Consider the following 17,538-nt stretch of genomic DNA (forward strand, 5'->3'; position numbering starts at 1 on the left):
GGTCCAGCCCTCAGGCTGGACTCGTGGAGTAGCTGCTGGGTTTTATCCACAGGGGCGTGAGGCCTGGTACATGCCTTGCCCACAGCCACATAGCGACTGCGTGGCAGAGCCAGGTGAGATCTGCCTGGCTCCAGAACATCTGCATTTCCATTGTGTCTCAGGGCTGCAAGGAACACATATTGCCTTCAGTGCTTTCACAGACAGGCAGTGTGCCAAGAGCCCTGCAGGCATCAACAGTGACCACGCAGCTGTTTCTGCGCACTGGCCGCGGGCGGTGCTAATAAGTACAGTCCCTGGAGCCAGCTGGTCAATAGGGGCATGACGTCTCCAGGACATGGGAGGAGTGTGTCCCCTGGACGCCTGGAGGCCCTCTGCTAGATGCCGATCCTTCCTGAGGGATGAAGTCAAGTGGCTGTGCCAGGAGCCCAGCTCTTGCCCTGAGTTCCCAGAGAGCTAGACGGGGACCCGGAGGCTGTGCTCTGAGCATCAGTGGGAGTAGTCAGAGGGACATTTAAGTCCATCCAGCCCAGCCCCCCAAGCTCGCAGAGGGGGAACCAGGCCAGGAAATGGGGGGCGGCTCGCCCTAATGTCTGGCAAGTGGCAAAGCAGTTGGCGGTGTTCCCATTGCCCAGAGTCCCTGGCTGGCCACTGGGAGGGCAGTGTCCAACACCTGGCTGTGGGCAGCTGGCCTGCCTCTCCTGGACCCTGTCAGCTGCAGACCTGCACACCCCCTTCCGAGACAGCATCTCCAGGAGGCAGCACCCAGCCTGACCGAGGCTTCATGCCCTGCCCTGGGCTCCCGGGACTGCCTCCTGCAAAGGTCTGCACATTTCGACACAACCGTGGCAGGTCCGGGGGCAGTCAGCACCACCCAGGTGTCCACACAAAGTCCAGAAGGTCTGGGAGAGCAGGACAAGCCAGCAGGGTCCAGGCTGGCGCAGCCGCTTTCTGGAACCCAGGCAGCAGGAGCTCTGGTCTCGGTCCCTCTCAGCTGGGCTGCCAGGTGGGCTGAGGGACTGGCGGGATTCTGAACGTGTGGTTCCCCAAAATGAGCAGCTCCTGTGAGACCCCAGAGGGTACAAGCACGGACCGATGTCGGCAAGCAGCCAACATGACAGTAATTCCCTTTTATTTTTTATTTATTTTTTTTGAGACAGTCTTACTTTGTCACTCAGGCTGGAGCGCAGAGGCTCATTCTCGGCTCACTGCAACCTCCACTTCCTGGGTTCAAGCCATTCTGCCTCAGCCTCCTGAGTAGCTGGGATTATAGGCACCCGTCACCCCACCCGGATAATTTTTGTATTTTTAGTAGAGATGAGATTTCACCACGTTGGCCAGGCTGGTCTCGAATTCCTGACCTCAAGTGATCTGCCCACCTGGGCCTCCCAAAGTGCCAAGATTACAGGCATGAGCCACTGCGCCTGGCCGTGATTCCCATTGATTAAGGCTGTGGTGTGCTCGATTCCACATCACATGCTGCCCATGCATTATCTTATGCCTCAGAACGACTCATGAATAGAGTTATGTGCTTGAGAAAAAACACCGAGGCTCGGAGTCGCACTGGCCTTGCCTGAGGCGCGCGGGTGAGCCGCAGAGCTGGGATTCAAGCTCAGTCTTCCCACCCCAGAGCCCGTCCTCCCTCAACCAGGGCAGGTGCTGGCTTCCACTCTGCGAGGGCTCAGCGTTGTGGGAGATGAAGCGGACGCAGTAGAAGCCTGCTGGTGGATATGTGCTGGGCGAGAGAGCCACAGGGTGTCCCAGGGCAAAGACTTCGGTTTGGGTTTCAGGATGGGCCCACTAGGAGCCATTGTGGTGGCCAGGGGAAATGAGTGTGAACGCACCATCCTGCCTCCTGACAGCCCTGTCCCATTTCTGACCCACAGAGCCCCAGGCAGCGGACGCAAGAAGCCCGAGAGGCCGGCAGCCATCTCCTACGACCACTCGGAAGAGGGGCTGATGACGAGCATCGAGCGGGAGTACTGCCGCTGAGGACAGCATGCTCCACCCCCGCCAGGCCTCGGAGGCTCTGCTTGCCCAGAGCTCTAGCAGGAGCTGAACCACCTCCAAAACGCAGTCGCTCTCGGATATTCAAAGCTGACCTTTCAAATCCACTTTCAGACCGTGCTGACCTGGGCCAGCCACTGGCGGTCATGGTTGCTGGTGAGGGCGATTAGCTGTGTAGACCCACAGGTGCGTGGGCCTGGGCCGCCGGCGCCTCCTCCCCAACGCGGGGAGCCTGCCCAGTTCTTCTGGAGCCTGAAATGCGTGCCCCTCTTGGTTGCCCGCTCTCCTCAGTGGGGAGGGCTCACGAGGACTAGGCGACACAAGCGAGCCCCTCCTGGCATCCGCGCCACAACACTTCCGGAAGGTTCTGCTGTGGAAGGTGCACCCGCGCTGCTCCCTCAGTCTCGGGCCCATCTCTCCAGGGGTGGCCGGGTCAGCTTAGTGCTTCTCAACTTTAACTCCCTAATGAGCAGCCTGGGGGTGCTGTTGACTTGCAGGGCCTGAGGTTCTGTACGTCTAACCAGCTCCCAGCCCAGGCCCGAGCTCCGAAGCCCAAACTGCACTTTGAGGAGCGAGAAGCCCAGCTCTGATCTGCCTTGCAGTGGGAGGTAGAGCTCGTCACTGCCTCTCTGGGCCTCAGTTTCCCTCTCTGGAAAATCAGCTCTGGCAGCTCTTGGAGGCCCTCCCCAGCTCTGACAGTCTGGAACTGCTGCCACTGCTGTTCCCCTGCCCCAGGCACAGCACTGCCTTCCCTGCGGGGAGCCAGCGCCCAGGTCCAACCGGGAGAGGGTCTGCCTGATACTGGCTTTCCAGTTCTCCCTCTCACAGGCAGCCTGGCCAGTGCCTGCGGGGCTTTTAAATTCTCTTCCTGCCTGGGTGGAAGGTGGGAAACCACAGCAGTGAGGCAGGAAGAGCCTTGGAATGTTCCTGGTTGACAGATGGGAAAACTGACCTGTCCAGGACGCCCTGGGAACAGGGGGCGGAGCTCCGGCTAGAGGGGACTCCTGTGTGGGCGGGCAGGTCTGGAGCCTGGGCCCAGGTGTGGCCTGCTGGGGGACAGCTCCGGGGGAGAGCTGTGGGGAGAACAGCGGTCTAGGGAGGCAGGAGGCAGGCGGCAGGCTCCTCCCCAGCAGCCTGCAGGGCATCAGGACAGAGGGGGAAGGAGGAGACAGAAGGGAAAGAAGGAGATAGAGGGGGAAGGAGGAAACAGCGCGGCTTCTGCTGAAGCCAGTACAAGCCTGGTTATCTGGCTTGACCCGCCCACACGGAGGCCTCCCCAGCGTTTTCTTTTTCCGGAGAAGAGCTCCAGCTCGCATGTCCTTAGAACACCGCAGAGCAGGAGCATCTCAGGAACCAACGGCCAGCTCCTTGGCGCTGTCCCCAGACCCACAGGCCTGCTGCGGCCATCCGCAAACGGGCATTTCCTTGAACTTTTGAGAGTGCCTTTGACCAGCTGTTCGCAGCTGGGAAACTCCAACTTTTGAAGTCGGAGCTTGGAGCGGCCCCCGCAAGGGCGTGGCTCAAAACCTCCCCAGAGCTGGGAGCCATTGCTCATGCAAGCCCGTTTCTTTTGATGTAAAGATGGAAGTCGTTACTATATTTTAATAATGCAAAATACATCTTTTAAAATAAGTTAACATTTTATTTCTTAGCACCAGATGGATCAGGCTTTGAATTTAATCATGTAAATGTTTGTAATTTTATGTCATTTTGTTAAAATGGGACGCTTTCAATTGGTTTCCAAGAAAGATGATACCTCTGTATTTTCTGGTGGAAAAGGTGTGATACCCTTAATGAGATCAAAGTGTTAGGGGAAAAAAATTCCAAAAGTAGTTACAAGCTATATCAATGTCAAAGTAAATGTACTTCATCAAAGCTAAGAAGTCACAGGAATTGTTCTCAGGTTTTTAAAAAAATTTTTCCTGAATTCAGGAAGTGTCTTCTGAATAGCAGCTAGCCAAATAAAGAGGTGTGTGTGTACTGCAGCTGTAGGTGAACTTAAAAATAATAATAAAAAGAACAAATAAAGCAGTGTGTACCAGCCACTGAGCCGGCCCTGTCTCTGTCCTGTGAGACGGAGGGGCTGTGCCTGGAAGTAGAGGGGTGGGCGTCGCTGCAGCCCGGCCTGAGTCTGTCCCAGTGCCTCCTGTGTGCCTGGCACCTCCTCAGGCATCTTCTTGGCTGCCCCATGTTGCAGCTGAGCCTCAGCGTCCTGCTCAGAACTGCGTGTGGGATTTGCTCACTGCCAGGATAGGACTGTGGCTGGAATGGAGGCAGAAAGAAACACACCTCAAAGGCAAAAATGACACACGTTGTTGTCTGGAAAAATCTTAAGTGACCACAAATGTGTCTCCCGGTTTCTTTTTTTGTTTTCTTGAGACAGAGTCTCACTCTATTGCCCAGGCTGGAGTGCAGTGGCGCGATCTCGGCTCACTGCACCCTCCGCCTCCCAGGTTCAAGCAATTCTCCTGCCTCAGCCTCCCGAGTAGCTGGGATTACAGGCATGTGCCACCACACCTGGCTAATTTTTTTGTATTTTTAGTAGAGACGGGGGTTTCACCATATTGGCCAGGCTGGCCTCGAACTCCTGACCTTGTGATCCGCCCGCCTCTGCCTCCCAAAGTGCTGGGAATACAGGCGTGAGACACCACACCCGGCCATGTGTCTCTGGCTTCTGTAGTATGAGAGTTCCTCGAAGATGCTACAAAGCCGCAGGAACTGAGGAAACACTGTCCAGCCCTGGCTCTGAGAAATGCTGGGTGTGTTTTCTTAGGGAAGGAGCAGAGTCCTGCTGTTGCCCTCCTCCTGACATGTGTGTTCCCAAGTCTCTCTTCGCGGGCCCGTGGGCTCCTAGCCTCACCCAGGCAGGGACCTCCTCCCTCGGCTGCTGTTGGTTCAGGCTCCCTGCGCCTCCCTGAGACAGCCCTTTCTAAGACACTTTCCTCTGCTGTTCCAAAGACCTAGGGCCCCTTGTCCCCACTCACACACGTTGCCTGGACACCTGCTGCTGACATTGATTGGTGGATCCGTGAGAGCATTCTCTGTTCCCAGGAGTGGGGCACGCTCGTGCACGTGTGAGCACATGGGAGAGCGTAAAGCTGTCGAAGAAGCGTAGCCAAGTGCCTCACGGAAGAGAGAATCCGTGGCTTTTTTTTTTTCCTTTTTCCTTTCTGGCAATAACAAGGCAGGAGAAAAGTCTTGTCAGTTGCCACGAGAGGGATAATCACACTTGCGGCTCTAATACTTCCCTCTAGAAGGAGGCTCCGTAATCAGACCTTTTGTGCGGTGAGGGTCTGGACCCCCTGGGGACAAATCAGACTTTCTGAGGTGGGCAGGGGCTGTGTTTTCTGAGGATATATGGCAGCCTTTAGTTTTAAGAGTTGGGAAGGAAAAGAAGGAAGAGTGAAGCCTGTGGCTCCATGATGTACTTTGCAATCCTGGGCCGGGGGTGGAAGGAAATAATGGAAGAGACTTCCAAGCACTTCTTCCAGAGTAGCTGGAAAACCACTTTCAATTCTACCTCTTTGCAGCCACCCCCTGGCACAGGAAGGGCACGAGCACTGACGGCCACAGGGTCACCCGGCACACTACTGGGTCTGTCTGGACCACACCCACTGCCAGAGTGGCCACTTCACATGTTGGCTTTTTGAGACAGGGTCTTGCTCTGTTGCCCAGGCTAGGGTGCAGTGGTGTGATCATAGCTCACAGCCACCTCGAATTCCTGGGCTCAAGGAATCCTCCTGCCTCAACTCCCCAAAGTGCTGGGATTACAGGTATGAGCCACCATACCCAGCTCGCTTCACACATTTTTTTCAGAAAGAACCCTCCAAAGAACCCAAAGAAACAGAATAAAACTCCAGAAAACAAGAGGAGAGTTTAGTTTGGGCCAATACACAATGAATTTTATAGACTCTTCCAAAAAGTCTCTAGGTATACTTAGGCCACCAGGCACAGTTAAATGACACAGGACACACATCCAATTTAAAATCAAGTTTTATATGATTCAAAGAGAAAAGTTACATTACACATACTCATTTAAATAATGTCAAAGTCTGTTACATAAAACGTAATTATGAAACATTTTAAGTCTTTTCATTCAAACTACTTAAAAGGCTCAAAGTCACAAAAGATCAAGCAAAACTGCCCAGGCAATAAAGTGCACGAGGGGAGCCCCTCTCCAGCGGCCGTCAGCACCCAGAGCCGCCAGCTGAGGGCTCCATGCCAAATCCATACACAAGGTTTGTGGTTCTCAGAAGAGTTTTCAGACGGGAACTGTTTCCAACTTAAAATCTTTCAACAGACAAATGGAGGCGGAAGGGGGATGGTTTACACAAAGTATTTCCAAATGTAATCAGGAAATGGAAGTGTAAATTAAAACCATTTTCAACATGTATCTCTTCTTTAGAAGTATCACTGCTTGGAGAATGCTGTGACAATCAACCAAATACTCAAAAGACCTTATCCACCAGCATACTGGCAGGACTCACACTACTTTGCATGTCACAATTAAGAAAAATATCCACATTGGATGCCATTTATAGTGTGTACAGTCAAAAATGTGTATGCTGATTTTGATGAGCAGGAGAAAGGACTGGGTGGTGAGGAAACACCAACTGTGCACAACATGAGACAACTGTGCTGTCTCATGACGACACGACACGACACTCACCTATGGAGTGAGTGTCCAGACTGAAAACCTCTGAAAAACACACACATTTGTGTCAAGTAACAGCTGATACTAAGGGGCAAGTTAACGGGTATCAAGTCACACACAATGAATGACCAGGTGGAGATTTTATCAGACTACAAAGAACAAAACACAAAACCTAATTTTATTCAATATTCCACCTTACCATCATTTAAATAAAGGTAAATGCTGGCAATTAACATAGACAAAATTTAAATACATACTGCACAATAAAAAAAATTCCCAGGCTACCAAATTAGTGCAACATTCTGTATGTTCCTACATTTATTCCATTGCCTGAACTTCCAATGTTTAACAAAAACCAGTGTCAGTGGCTTCTTGAACACAGGCAGCCACATTCTCTCGGTTATCTATGTGCTCATACAGTTGAAAAATGTTGTCCATCTATTTTCTAGGTAGACTGTAAAACACACCATTCCAAGTAATTTTCTGTTTGGTCAAAACAATTTCCTTCAAACAAAATGAACAGAAAGGCAGTTGGGTAGTATTACTGCCGTTTAGCGTAACTTGCATTTCCTTGCGTTTCTAGTATTTGGCAAACAAAGGAAGCGGAATCTTGGCACTGCCTGCCTTCACATGCATCTCGCCCCAGCTAAGCTGTGCTCTGGTGGAGTTTCATCCAACCAATACAGACATTTCCTTTTTTTCTGAGAAGTTACTCTACCCACAATATAGTATGGATAAGGCCACAGCAAAAGGAGTCAGAACTGACAATTGACAAAGCGGCTGGATTTGAGTGTTTCTTTTTTGGCGTTTTAGGTACAAACAAGAAACTGAATGGTTTGCTTTCAGCAGAGCCATGGCCAAGACTATTACAGACTAGATCCTGCAGCAAGTACTGGTCCCTGGGATCTGCCCAGTGGCTCATGGTACTCTCTGGGGTACATCCTTCATGACACACCATGGACACAGCTCACTAGTTCCAGTCAACCAAAATTCTAGTTCTTTGGTGACAGGAATGATTGCCTAGAATTTCCTTGAAAACGTTATGAAGAAGCTGACTGCAAAATTTATTTTTCCCTTTTAAGAGGTCCTTATTCAAGCAGGTCCGATTCCAAAAAGATCTAAAAGGCCAGATAACTTGTGATTTTTGTGGTGGAATAACATGTCGAGTTTACTAAAAGAAGGGCCATTAGAAAAAACTTTGTTATTAAACACTGAAAAGAAGGCTGCAAAATGATCTAGCTAGAAATTGGTGATTTGAGCACCAACAATATAAATATTTTTCTAAAAACCAGTATAAAAATTAGTACCCTGTCTTATTTCTACAAAACATCAATAGAAAAGGTTGTAAAAATCCAGATTTTGTAAACTTTATTGCCTAAATATTTGTTTGAATGCTGGTGATTCAGATTATCAAATTTTCTACCATTTCTTTAAAAAAAAAACCAAAACAAAAAAACTTCCGAAACTACAAAAGATACTGAACAGGGTCCCAAGTGAAAAAGAAAAATTAACATACTTTCATCAAAATCAGCTCCCCGATCTTCCCCTAGGCCACCAAGACCGTTTTTTTTGGGTGAGGCAGTGGGAGAGGAATCCATCAGTTCCATTCCTGGAAAGAGGCTTTTTAAAAACCCCATGAGTGATGTCCTAGTGGACCTTTCAGGCAGAGGCTGACATGCTCACCAGTGGGCTCCCCGGGCTCTCTGCAGAGGCGATTCTGTTCAGCTTGCCAACCTCTGCCTGCCAGCCTGGGATCTTTTTGGTCGTCATGTGGCGCCGGGCATGCTTCGTCAGGTGGTCACTGCGCATGAAACGTCGGTCACACACCGGGCACACAAACTTCTTCTCCCCTGTGTGAGTTCTGCGGTGGCGTGACAGCTCATCCGAACGAGCAAACTTTTTATCACAGCCATCCCAGCTGCAGTTGAAAGGCTTCTCCCCTGTGAGGTGAGAAAATACATATTAAAGAGAAAGGAAACGCTAAGCACCTTATTCAAGGGGTTAATTCATGTCATTTTAAAATCGTGTTCATCAAACTCAGAAGAAAGTGGTATCTTATTACTCTGGAATTGGATGATTTGGGTCAAGAAATCCTCCAAAAGGCATTTATTCCTCCCACACTTAAGATGCAGTTATGTTAGCACCCAAAGATTTCAAGCTAATCTTTCAAAATATGTTTAAAAATAAATCAGGCGAAGTACAAGTACAGCGGCTCAAACCTATAATCGCAGCACTTTGGGAGGCTGGAAACGATCAGTTGAGCACAGGAGTTCCAGACTAGCCTGGGCAACAAAGTAAAACCCAATCTTTACCAAAAAACAAAAATAAATTAATTAAAAATGTAGCATCCAGCCAGGCGCAGTGGCTCACGCCTGTAATCCCAGCACTTTGGGAGGCCGAGGCGGGCGGATCACAAAGTCAGAAGACCGAGACCATCTTGGCTAACACGGTGAAACCCCGTCTCTACTAAAAATACAAAGAATTAGCCGGGTGTGGTGGCGGGCACCTGTAGTCCCAGCTACTTGGGAGGCTAAGGCAGGAGAATGGCGTGAACCCGGGAGGCAGAGCTTGCAGTGAGCCGAGATTGCGCCACTGCACTCCAGCCTGGGCGACACAGGGAGACTCCATCTCAAAAAAATAAAAATAAAAAATGTAGCATCCAGCTGGGCACGGTGGCTCACGCCTGTAATCCCAGCATTTTGGGAGGCCGAGGCGGGCAGACCACCTGAGGTCAGAAGCTCGAGACCAGCCTGACCAACACGGCAAAACTGTCTCTACTAAAAATACAAAAATTAGCTGGGTGTGGTGGTGGGTGCCTGTAATCTCAACTATTCCGGAGACTGAGGCAGGACAATCACTTGAACCTGGGAGGCGGAGGGTGCAATGAGCGGAGATCGCGCCATTGCATTCCAGCCTGGGCGAGAGTGAGACTGTCCAAAAAAGAAAAAAAAAGTAGCACCGGCCGGGCATGGTGGCTCACACCTGTAATCCCAGCACTTTGGGAGGCTGAGACAGACGGATCATGAGGTCAGGAGATGGAGACCATCCTGACTAACATGGTGAAACCCCGTCTCTACTAAAAATACCAAAAAAATTAGCCAGGCATGGTAGCTGGCACCTGTAATCCCAGCTACTCAGGAGGCTGAGGCAGGAGAGGAGAATGGCGTGAACCCGGGAGGCAGAGCTTGCAGTGAGCCGAGATCGCGCCACTGCACTCCAGCCTGGGCGACAGAGCAAGACTCCATCTCAAAAAAAAAAAAAAAAAAAAGGTAGTATCTATTCACTCTACCTTACTCCAATTTAAATATTTTTCAGGTTGGCAGAAATATATATAAAAAGTGATCTTATCCAAGGCAAACTTACCCAGTTTCTACTTCTCATGAAAACTCCAAGTTTACAAAATGGCACAAGGGGATTCTTCAGAACTCTTACAGTTATTTATTTTTATTTTTTGAGACGGAGTGTCACTCTGTCACCAGGCTGGAGTGCAGTGGCGTAATCTCGGCTCACTGCAACCTCCGCCTCCCAGGCTCAAGCGATTCTCCTGCCTCAGCCTCCCAAGTAGCTGGGACTACAGGAGCGTGCCACCAAGCCCAACTAATTTTTGTATTTTTAGTAGAGACGGGGTTTCACCATGTTGGCCAGGATGATCTCAATTTCTTGACCTCGTGATCTGCCTGCCTTGGCCTCCGAAAGTGCTGGGAATACAGGTATGAGCCACAGTACCTGGCCAATTTTTTTTTTTTTTTTTTTTTTTGAGATAAGAGTCTCGCTCTGTCGCCCAGGTTGGAGTGTAATGGCGCAATCTCCATTCACTGCAACCTCCATCTCCCAGGTTCAAGTGATTCTCCTGCCTCAGCCTCCTGAGCAGCTAGGATTATAGGCATGCGCCAGCAGGCCCAGCTAATTTTTGTATTTTTAGTAGAAACGGGGTTTCACCATGTTGGCCAGGCTGGTCTCAAACTCCTGACCTCGTGAACTGCCCACCTTGGCCTCCCAAAGTGCTGGGATAACAGGCATGAGCCCCTGTACAAGGCCTGTTATTGAATTGGAAATACTTTAGGAAACATGGAACCAACTTGTTTCAATCACTGCAGGTCATTCTGTCGGTACTTCTACCAAGGTAAACCAAATAAACGGTAAAACCTCATTCAGTCACCTCCAAAATTTGGAAGCTGTGCTCTGGTGTAATGCAAAGTTCCCCTGGAGAGTCCCGGTGAAATGCAGAGCTCACCAAGTCAACAAGCCCGTTAAAAGAGGCAGGCAGGTCAATTCCCCTCAGAAACACCCGTTCCCTGACACAGCCCCACGTCCATCTGCCATGCAAACGACCAACCCTCATTTACTGACTAGTGTCAGGCCCTTTTATCAAGCACCAGGAATATATCCAGGTGAGATATACAACTAACTAAAAAACAAAGGGAGAATATAGTAAGACCTACAATAAACCACTAGGGTCGAAGAAGAAAGATAAAGAAACAATCTAATAACTAATCCTAGGAAGGCCCTCAGAGGGTTTCAGTAAGTAGAGATGGGCAGAGGGCCAAGGGGGAAGGGTGGAAATATGGAACCAGACATAGAATGTTAGGGAGGCTGTTTCTGAATGGGCAGAGGCGAGTACCTCATGGGCCAAGTTTGGCCTTATCCTCAAAGCAAGCAGCCACTCAGTAGAATGGAGTAGTAGACTTCCTCTTATAATGTCTGAACACCAGACTGCACTTTATTCTACACGTGGAGGCTACCACCATCAGAGCAACAGAACACAAACTCACAGAACACCTGAGAAATGGTGCCCTCACCTACTGAAGCGATTGTCTATCCAGCAACACTCAGACCACTGCTGGGCAGCAGGGCAGCCACAGGTCCCATGGAGCTATTTAAACTTCAAATACTAAAAAATGTAAAATTCAGTTCCTCAGGCACACTAGCCACACACTTCAAGTGTGAGCAGCCAGTGGCTACCCTAATGGACAGACAACAAACATTTCCACCATTGCAGAAAATTATATTGGACAGAGCTGGTTAGACAACAGAGAGATCATTAGGTCAGCATAGTTTCTTGTGTGACTTACTTTAAATTAAAAACTACTCTCAGAGGTAAGAAAACTATACTCTTTTAAAAAATATTTTAGAATTTGAACTTTTCTATAGTTTGGCCAGACCTTTTCTCACATAAACATAAGTCACACTGGTAAGATACGTTTACTAAATGTGAATGAATGCATGTTTTCTTTAAAAAAGAAAAAAAAAAAAGCATGAAACGTCTACTGCAATGTGAACAGAAGGGGGCACCGTGAGTCACTCTAAAAGCTACCAAAAGACACAATCACAGACCTATACTGTAACATTTTATCTTCCAGGGCGAGCGCTCTGTATGCAAACTCCTGATGGCTGTGCAAACAATCCCACCCTTACAAGGTTGTGTGGGCTTTTCAGAACCAAAGAAAAAGCCACACTTCCACCTTCGCCAGGGGTTCTCATGATCCCCTCCCAGCCAAAGGCGGCTCAAGGTGTGCTTCCTAACCACAGGGTCTGGTGTGCCCGATGCCCCACCTGCCCCAGCGCTTACCTGTGTGAGTGCGAAGATGGGCCTTAAGGTGGGAACTTTTGAAGTAGGTCTTCCGGCAACCTGGGAAGCTGCAAACATAGTTCCTCCTTCGGGAAAAGTCTACCTGAGGGACACAGTTTTGGCTAGAGGCGATGAACACTGGAGCAGGGGCAAGGGGCAACAACTTGGTATTCCCGGCAGCCATGACATTGGCTGCACAGGGAGCAGGCGGAGGGAGGGCTCCCTGGGGCAGGACCAACATCACAGCTCCCTGAGGCACAGGAGGTCCCACGAACACAGGTTGAGGCGCTGGAGCAGCCTGAGCTAGGATGGGTCTCACAGTCCCCACAGACAACTGGGGAGGGGGCTTCAAAAAAGCTGGTAACATGCTACTTTGTCCAGTCACAGGGATCATCTGGCAAAGGACAGGGGGAGCAGGGACAGAGACAGAAATCAGAGGAGTGGTTTTCCCAGGCAGGTCATTTTCATAATTCTTTGGTGAGCAAGTCTGAACTGCAACAGGCCACCCTGCCTGCTGGCCTTTGTCAGTGAGCAGCAGGCCACCAGACTTGTGCAAGCAGGGCTGATAGGACACCAAGTTAGTGCTGAGTAAACTGTCCGTGAGATGTGTATCCTGCAAAGTTTCAAAGTGTCCCAGAAGCTGCTCTTCTCCTTCTCTGCTGTCAGAAAGCCGGCAATCTGGAGTCTGGGTGGTGGGAAAGCAGGCAGCAGGGCTCTCCCCAGTGTGTCGGATCACGCTAGTCCCCTTGGCCCCGCAGGGAGAGCTAGGCACTGGCTCCAAACCCAGCAAGCCCCTCTCCGCGCCCCTGCTCAGAGCTCTGGCCACTACAGCAGAGGACTGGAGGACATCCGTGGCTGTGCATGCTTTGGAATCTGTTACTTGGGGAGAAATAGGTGTCCTTGTCGATCGCTCCACGAGATCAGGGCTCTGAGGAGGAGTTATGCACTAAAAAAAAAAGTACCATGCGAAAAGGTTGCTTTAAATTTTAAAAGGGATTTAATTCATCACAATGCTTCCAATACCTTTACACAGAATCATCTAGACACTCAGTTAACCCTGTTTTCAACATCCCAGTGGGTTTCAAGGCTGCATGGAGCACTTTTGCTTTCTCAGCTTATTCCCACAGTGTTTTACCTCTCCCAAAACTACACAAGAGCCCAATGCAGGGAACTCTGAGAGGAGCTCCTGGCCGCCAGGCCCACCACTTCTGCAACCCTCCCAACAACCCACAGGCCCTTCCCATCCCTCTCCAAATCTGCTTTCTACACTCTTCTTTCAGAGCAAGCTTCCAGCCGAGGACAATCACAATTTCCACTTCTGTTAGAGACCTACAGTTCTCAACTTCTCCAAGCTGAGATGCAATTTTTCCAAGTACTTTCACAGATGCAGCAAATTAAAAAACCAAAAAGCAAGAGTGACTTACTACACCCAACTCACAGAACTCACATTAAGGAGTCGGCTGCCACGGGAGGGCAGAAGTGCCACCCAACGAAGGCAATCTGATGTCAAAGTACATGCTTTCTCCAGCTGCTACCGATATATTCTGACACTAGGCTGGGTCAGCAGGAGAACCTAAGCTTCACCCCGAGATTTCCCTGGGGAAGTAAATTTCACTTTCTCACATTAATCTGTAGGTTTCATCCCACGGACATTAACCACGTAGCTAGCAAGGTATGATCCATCCATAGAAAGAGCACATTTTTCAGAAATGAAAGAAAAGTTTCTTTTTTTGTTCCTTTATTTTTTTTGAGATGGGGTCTCACGCTCTGTTGCCCAGGCTGGAGTGCAGTGGCACGATCTCGGCTCACTGCAACCTCCGCCTCCCGGGTTCAAGCGATTCTCCTACCTCAGACCCCTGAATAGCTGGGACTACAGGCGCCCGCCACCACACCCGGATAAACTTTGTATTTTTAGTAGAGATGAGGTTTCACCGTGTTGGTCTGGCTGGTCTCGAACTCCTGACCTCGTGATCCGCCTGCCTGGCCCTCCCAAAGTGCTGGGATTACAGGCTTGAGCCACCATGCCTGGCCAAAGGAAGAGTTTCTACTCCTTCAGACCCACACAGAGAGGATATGCAACTTATTTGCCAGCATCCCAGGGAATCTTCTCACAAGTTCTTCAACACACTGAGTTCAGCTACTCTAGTCATTTCACAAAAATGCTCCTCCCTCCCACCTCCTCTTACCAGAGTCGATAAAGAATGGAAGTCTTTTGGTAGTTCGGGTGTGGCTGCATCCATATGCACAGTGGTGGTGACATCCCCAGAGTCAGAGACAGGCGTGAGGGGTCTTATCCGCAACAGGTCACCTTTCTGGGATCTTTGACCCCAGGAGCTCATACAAACAAGAGCCTCGACAGCTTCCATGTCTGTCTGCTCCAAGATGCTGCAAGTAGACCTTTCGCTGTCATGCCGCTTCCTCTCCAGGATGGACTCACATATGTCCATGATGTCAACCTAAAGGCGACACAACACAACGGCTTCTCAGTGCAGGGGAAATATAGAGGCCACCCACGATGGGATGTGGATATGCATATCAGAAGCCTACAGTAGGCATGTAATGCACATGCAATAGTCTATAGCAACAAACACCGAGCTGTAGTAAAAGACATTCAAGGAATGCTCATGACAATTCGGCTTTTAAGTCAACATTTCAAAGACAGAACTAAGCTGGCAAACGTTGCCACCAAAAATCCTGACTCTTAAAAAGGGCTACTAAGTTCATATTTTTCTTGGGTAAATGATTAATAAAATTAACTCCTGAGGTTCAAGCCAAACAGTGGCTGGGGTAAAGCAGCTGCCCAGGGAGGAGGAGCTAACACTGAGGCCATCTCGTCGGTCTGCCAGTGGCCGTGGCGCCCTGACCATGGCTCTCTGAGGCGGCAAAGCCGCCAAAGCAGTGTTCCTACAGACGCTCTCAGGGACTCTGGCGCCTTCCCCCTAGGCTTCCAGCATTCCAAGCAGGTAGGGCCCATGGCGATTCCACCAGTTCCCGCCACAGATTCGGGAGTGGAAGTCATCTGTTACTGTCCCAAGGCTAGCAGGTGGTGACAAGAAGCCAACCTGCCGTGACCCCGGAGAGCATCTCTTTGTAGTTTTTTTTTTCTTTTTGAGATGGAGTCTCAGTTGCCCAGGCTGGAGTGCAGTGGCACAATCTCGGCTCACTGCAGTGCCCGCCACCACACTTGGGTAATTTTTGTGTTTTTAGTAGAAAGAGAGTTTTGCTATGTTGGTCAAGCTGGCCTTGAACTCCTGACCTCCCGGGTTCAAGCGATTCTCCTGCCTCAGCCTCCAGAGTAGCTGGGAGGCGTCCACCACCACGCCCAGAAAATTTCGTATTTTTAGTAGAGACGGGGTTTCACCATGTTGTCCAGGCTGGTCTCCAACTCCTGACCTCAGGCGATCCACCCGCCTTGACCTCCCAAAGTGCTGGGATTACATGCGCCCGGCCTTGTTTTTTTGAGACAGAGTCTTGCTCTGTTGCCCAGGCTGGAGTGCAGTGGCACCATCTCAGCTCACCACAACCTCTGCCTCCCAGGTTCAAGCGACTCTCCTGCCTCAGTCTCCCCAGTAGCTGGGATTACAGGCGCCCACTACCACGCTCAGCTGATTTTTGTATTTTTAGTAGAGAGCGGTTTTCCCCATGTTGGTCAAGCTGGTCTCGAACGCCCGACCTCAGGTGATCCGCCCACCTCGGTCTCCCAAAGTGCTGGGATTACAGATGTGAGCCACCGCACCCGACCCCTCACCGTCTCTTTAATCTGGAGGGGAGGAGGGAAGAGGCTGGAATGAGCTGATCTCTTCCAAAAGAAAACTAATCCGGGGGTGAGAGGGTGATATTACTCTGAGAAGAGTAATATCCCTCCCTCTCAGAGAGGTTACAGTGGGCCGAGATCGCGCGCCCACTGCACTCCGGCCTGGGCGATAGAGCGAGACTCCGTATAAAAAAAAAAAAAAAAAGGAAAGGAAACTTTAAATGTACGAAGATACACGTTTCCTCTCAATCTGCCATGCACCAAAGCATCAAAGCTTTCCGTCTGCCGGGGTTCCCCGAGATCAAACAAGACGAGGCCACCTCAAATCCCCGGCCTCTGTCCCGCAGGCTGCGCCACGAAACCCCCTGTGATGTCGCAGAACCGGGCGCCGAGGCCGGCTCACCACACGGGCGGGAAGGGGCTCGCCCGGCCCACAGTGCCCGCACACCACGAGGCCCGCGCTCTGCCCACGTCCACGGCTACCTCCCCGAAGCCCCCGGGTCGCGACGCTTAGGGCCCCCAACGCTCGCGTGCCGCGTTCCCGCCTCCAGGCGTTGCCCCGCCTCCAAGGCCGTGCGGCGCTCCCGCCTCCCGTCGTTGCCCTGGCCCCCAGACCTTGCCCCGCCCCCAGGGCCGAGCGGCACTACCGCTAGCCGCTCTTACCCCACCCCACGGCCGCGTGCCCCGCCCCCGAACCTTGCCCCGCCCCCAGAACCGTGCCGCGTTCCCGCCAGCAGCTCTTGCCCCGCCCCCAAGGCCGCGTGCCGCGTTCCCGCCAGCCGCTCCCCCGCCCAACGGCCGTCCGGCTCACAGGACCGGGGTGACGTCATGGCTGGAAATAGCCGCGGGGCCAGCGGGGCGGGGCCGCCCAGGAAGCGCAAGACAAAGCTGCGCGGGGAACACGCCCCCTCCTCGCGGCCACCGCCCCGCCCGGCTCCGGAGCCCGCCCAGGCCCCTACCGGCGCGGCCGCAGCGAAGCACCGCATGCCCCACCTCCCGCATTCACAGGCGCGCGAGTCCCGCACCCCTTCCCCCGCCTCGCCCCTCGCTCAGACGAGTAGTCCCGCCGCGGCAGCCCCACCACTCACTGCGCGCGCGTCGTCTGGGCCCGCGAAGTCCGGCGTGTGCATCGTGCAGGCCGGCCGGGAGCAACAAAGCGGCCGCGGGGTGTGAGCTCGGGCGCAGCAGCGGCCGCACGTGGGCTGCGGGCGGCGGCGGCGGCTACCGGGAGCTCCTGCGGCCGGCACGCGCCTCGCCCGCCCGCGCGGCTCTGCCCCGGCGCGGCCCTCGCGGCGCGGGAAGGGCGGGGCGGCCGCGGAGGGAGCGGCCGGCGGGGCGGGGCGCGGAGGCGAACCAAAATACACCGCGCCCCTGCCGGGGCGGGGCCGGCCACCACTAGCCAATTCGTGCCCGGCCCGTGCCCGGCCGGCCAATGAGCGCCGTGGGGGGCCGCGTGATCGGAGCCTGGCCGCGGCGTGATCGGGCAGGGCGGGACGCGGCACGTGTTTTGGTCGGAGCGAGGGGCGGGGCCTGAGGCCCTGGAAAGTAAGGGAAAGG

The 17,538-nt window shown here is 52.1% G+C and overlaps 2 protein-coding genes across 2 annotated transcripts in view; one reads left to right on the forward strand and one right to left on the reverse strand.

The window, feature by feature from the left end:
• The window catches only part of CYS1 (cystin 1), a 25,474-nt gene extending 18,802 nt beyond the window's left edge, over positions 1 to 6,672 (forward strand). The window contains exon 3 of the mRNA XM_031008140.3: positions 1,884 to 6,672. Within this exon, the coding sequence (XP_030864000.2) occupies positions 1,884 to 1,989 (106 nt within the window). The 3' untranslated portion in view covers positions 1,990 to 6,672. The remainder of the gene's footprint in view (positions 1 to 1,883) is intronic.
• KLF11 (KLF transcription factor 11) lies at positions 5,982 to 17,299 on the reverse strand. The gene is made up of 4 exons (XM_031008139.3): positions 17,070 to 17,299; positions 14,414 to 14,683; positions 12,228 to 13,173; positions 5,982 to 8,598 (listed from the first exon to the last, which is right to left on the reverse strand). Exons 1-4 carry the CDS (start codon positions 17,109 to 17,111, stop codon positions 8,318 to 8,320), a joined length of 1,539 nt encoding a protein of 512 aa, XP_030863999.2. The 5' UTR covers positions 17,112 to 17,299; the 3' UTR covers positions 5,982 to 8,317.
• Between the last annotated feature and the right edge of the window lie 239 nt (positions 17,300 to 17,538).

Source organism: Gorilla gorilla, chromosome 12 (genome assembly GCF_029281585.2).
Source record: "Gorilla gorilla gorilla isolate KB3781 chromosome 12, NHGRI_mGorGor1-v2.1_pri, whole genome shotgun sequence".
NCBI lineage: Eukaryota > Metazoa > Chordata > Mammalia > Primates > Hominidae > Gorilla > Gorilla gorilla.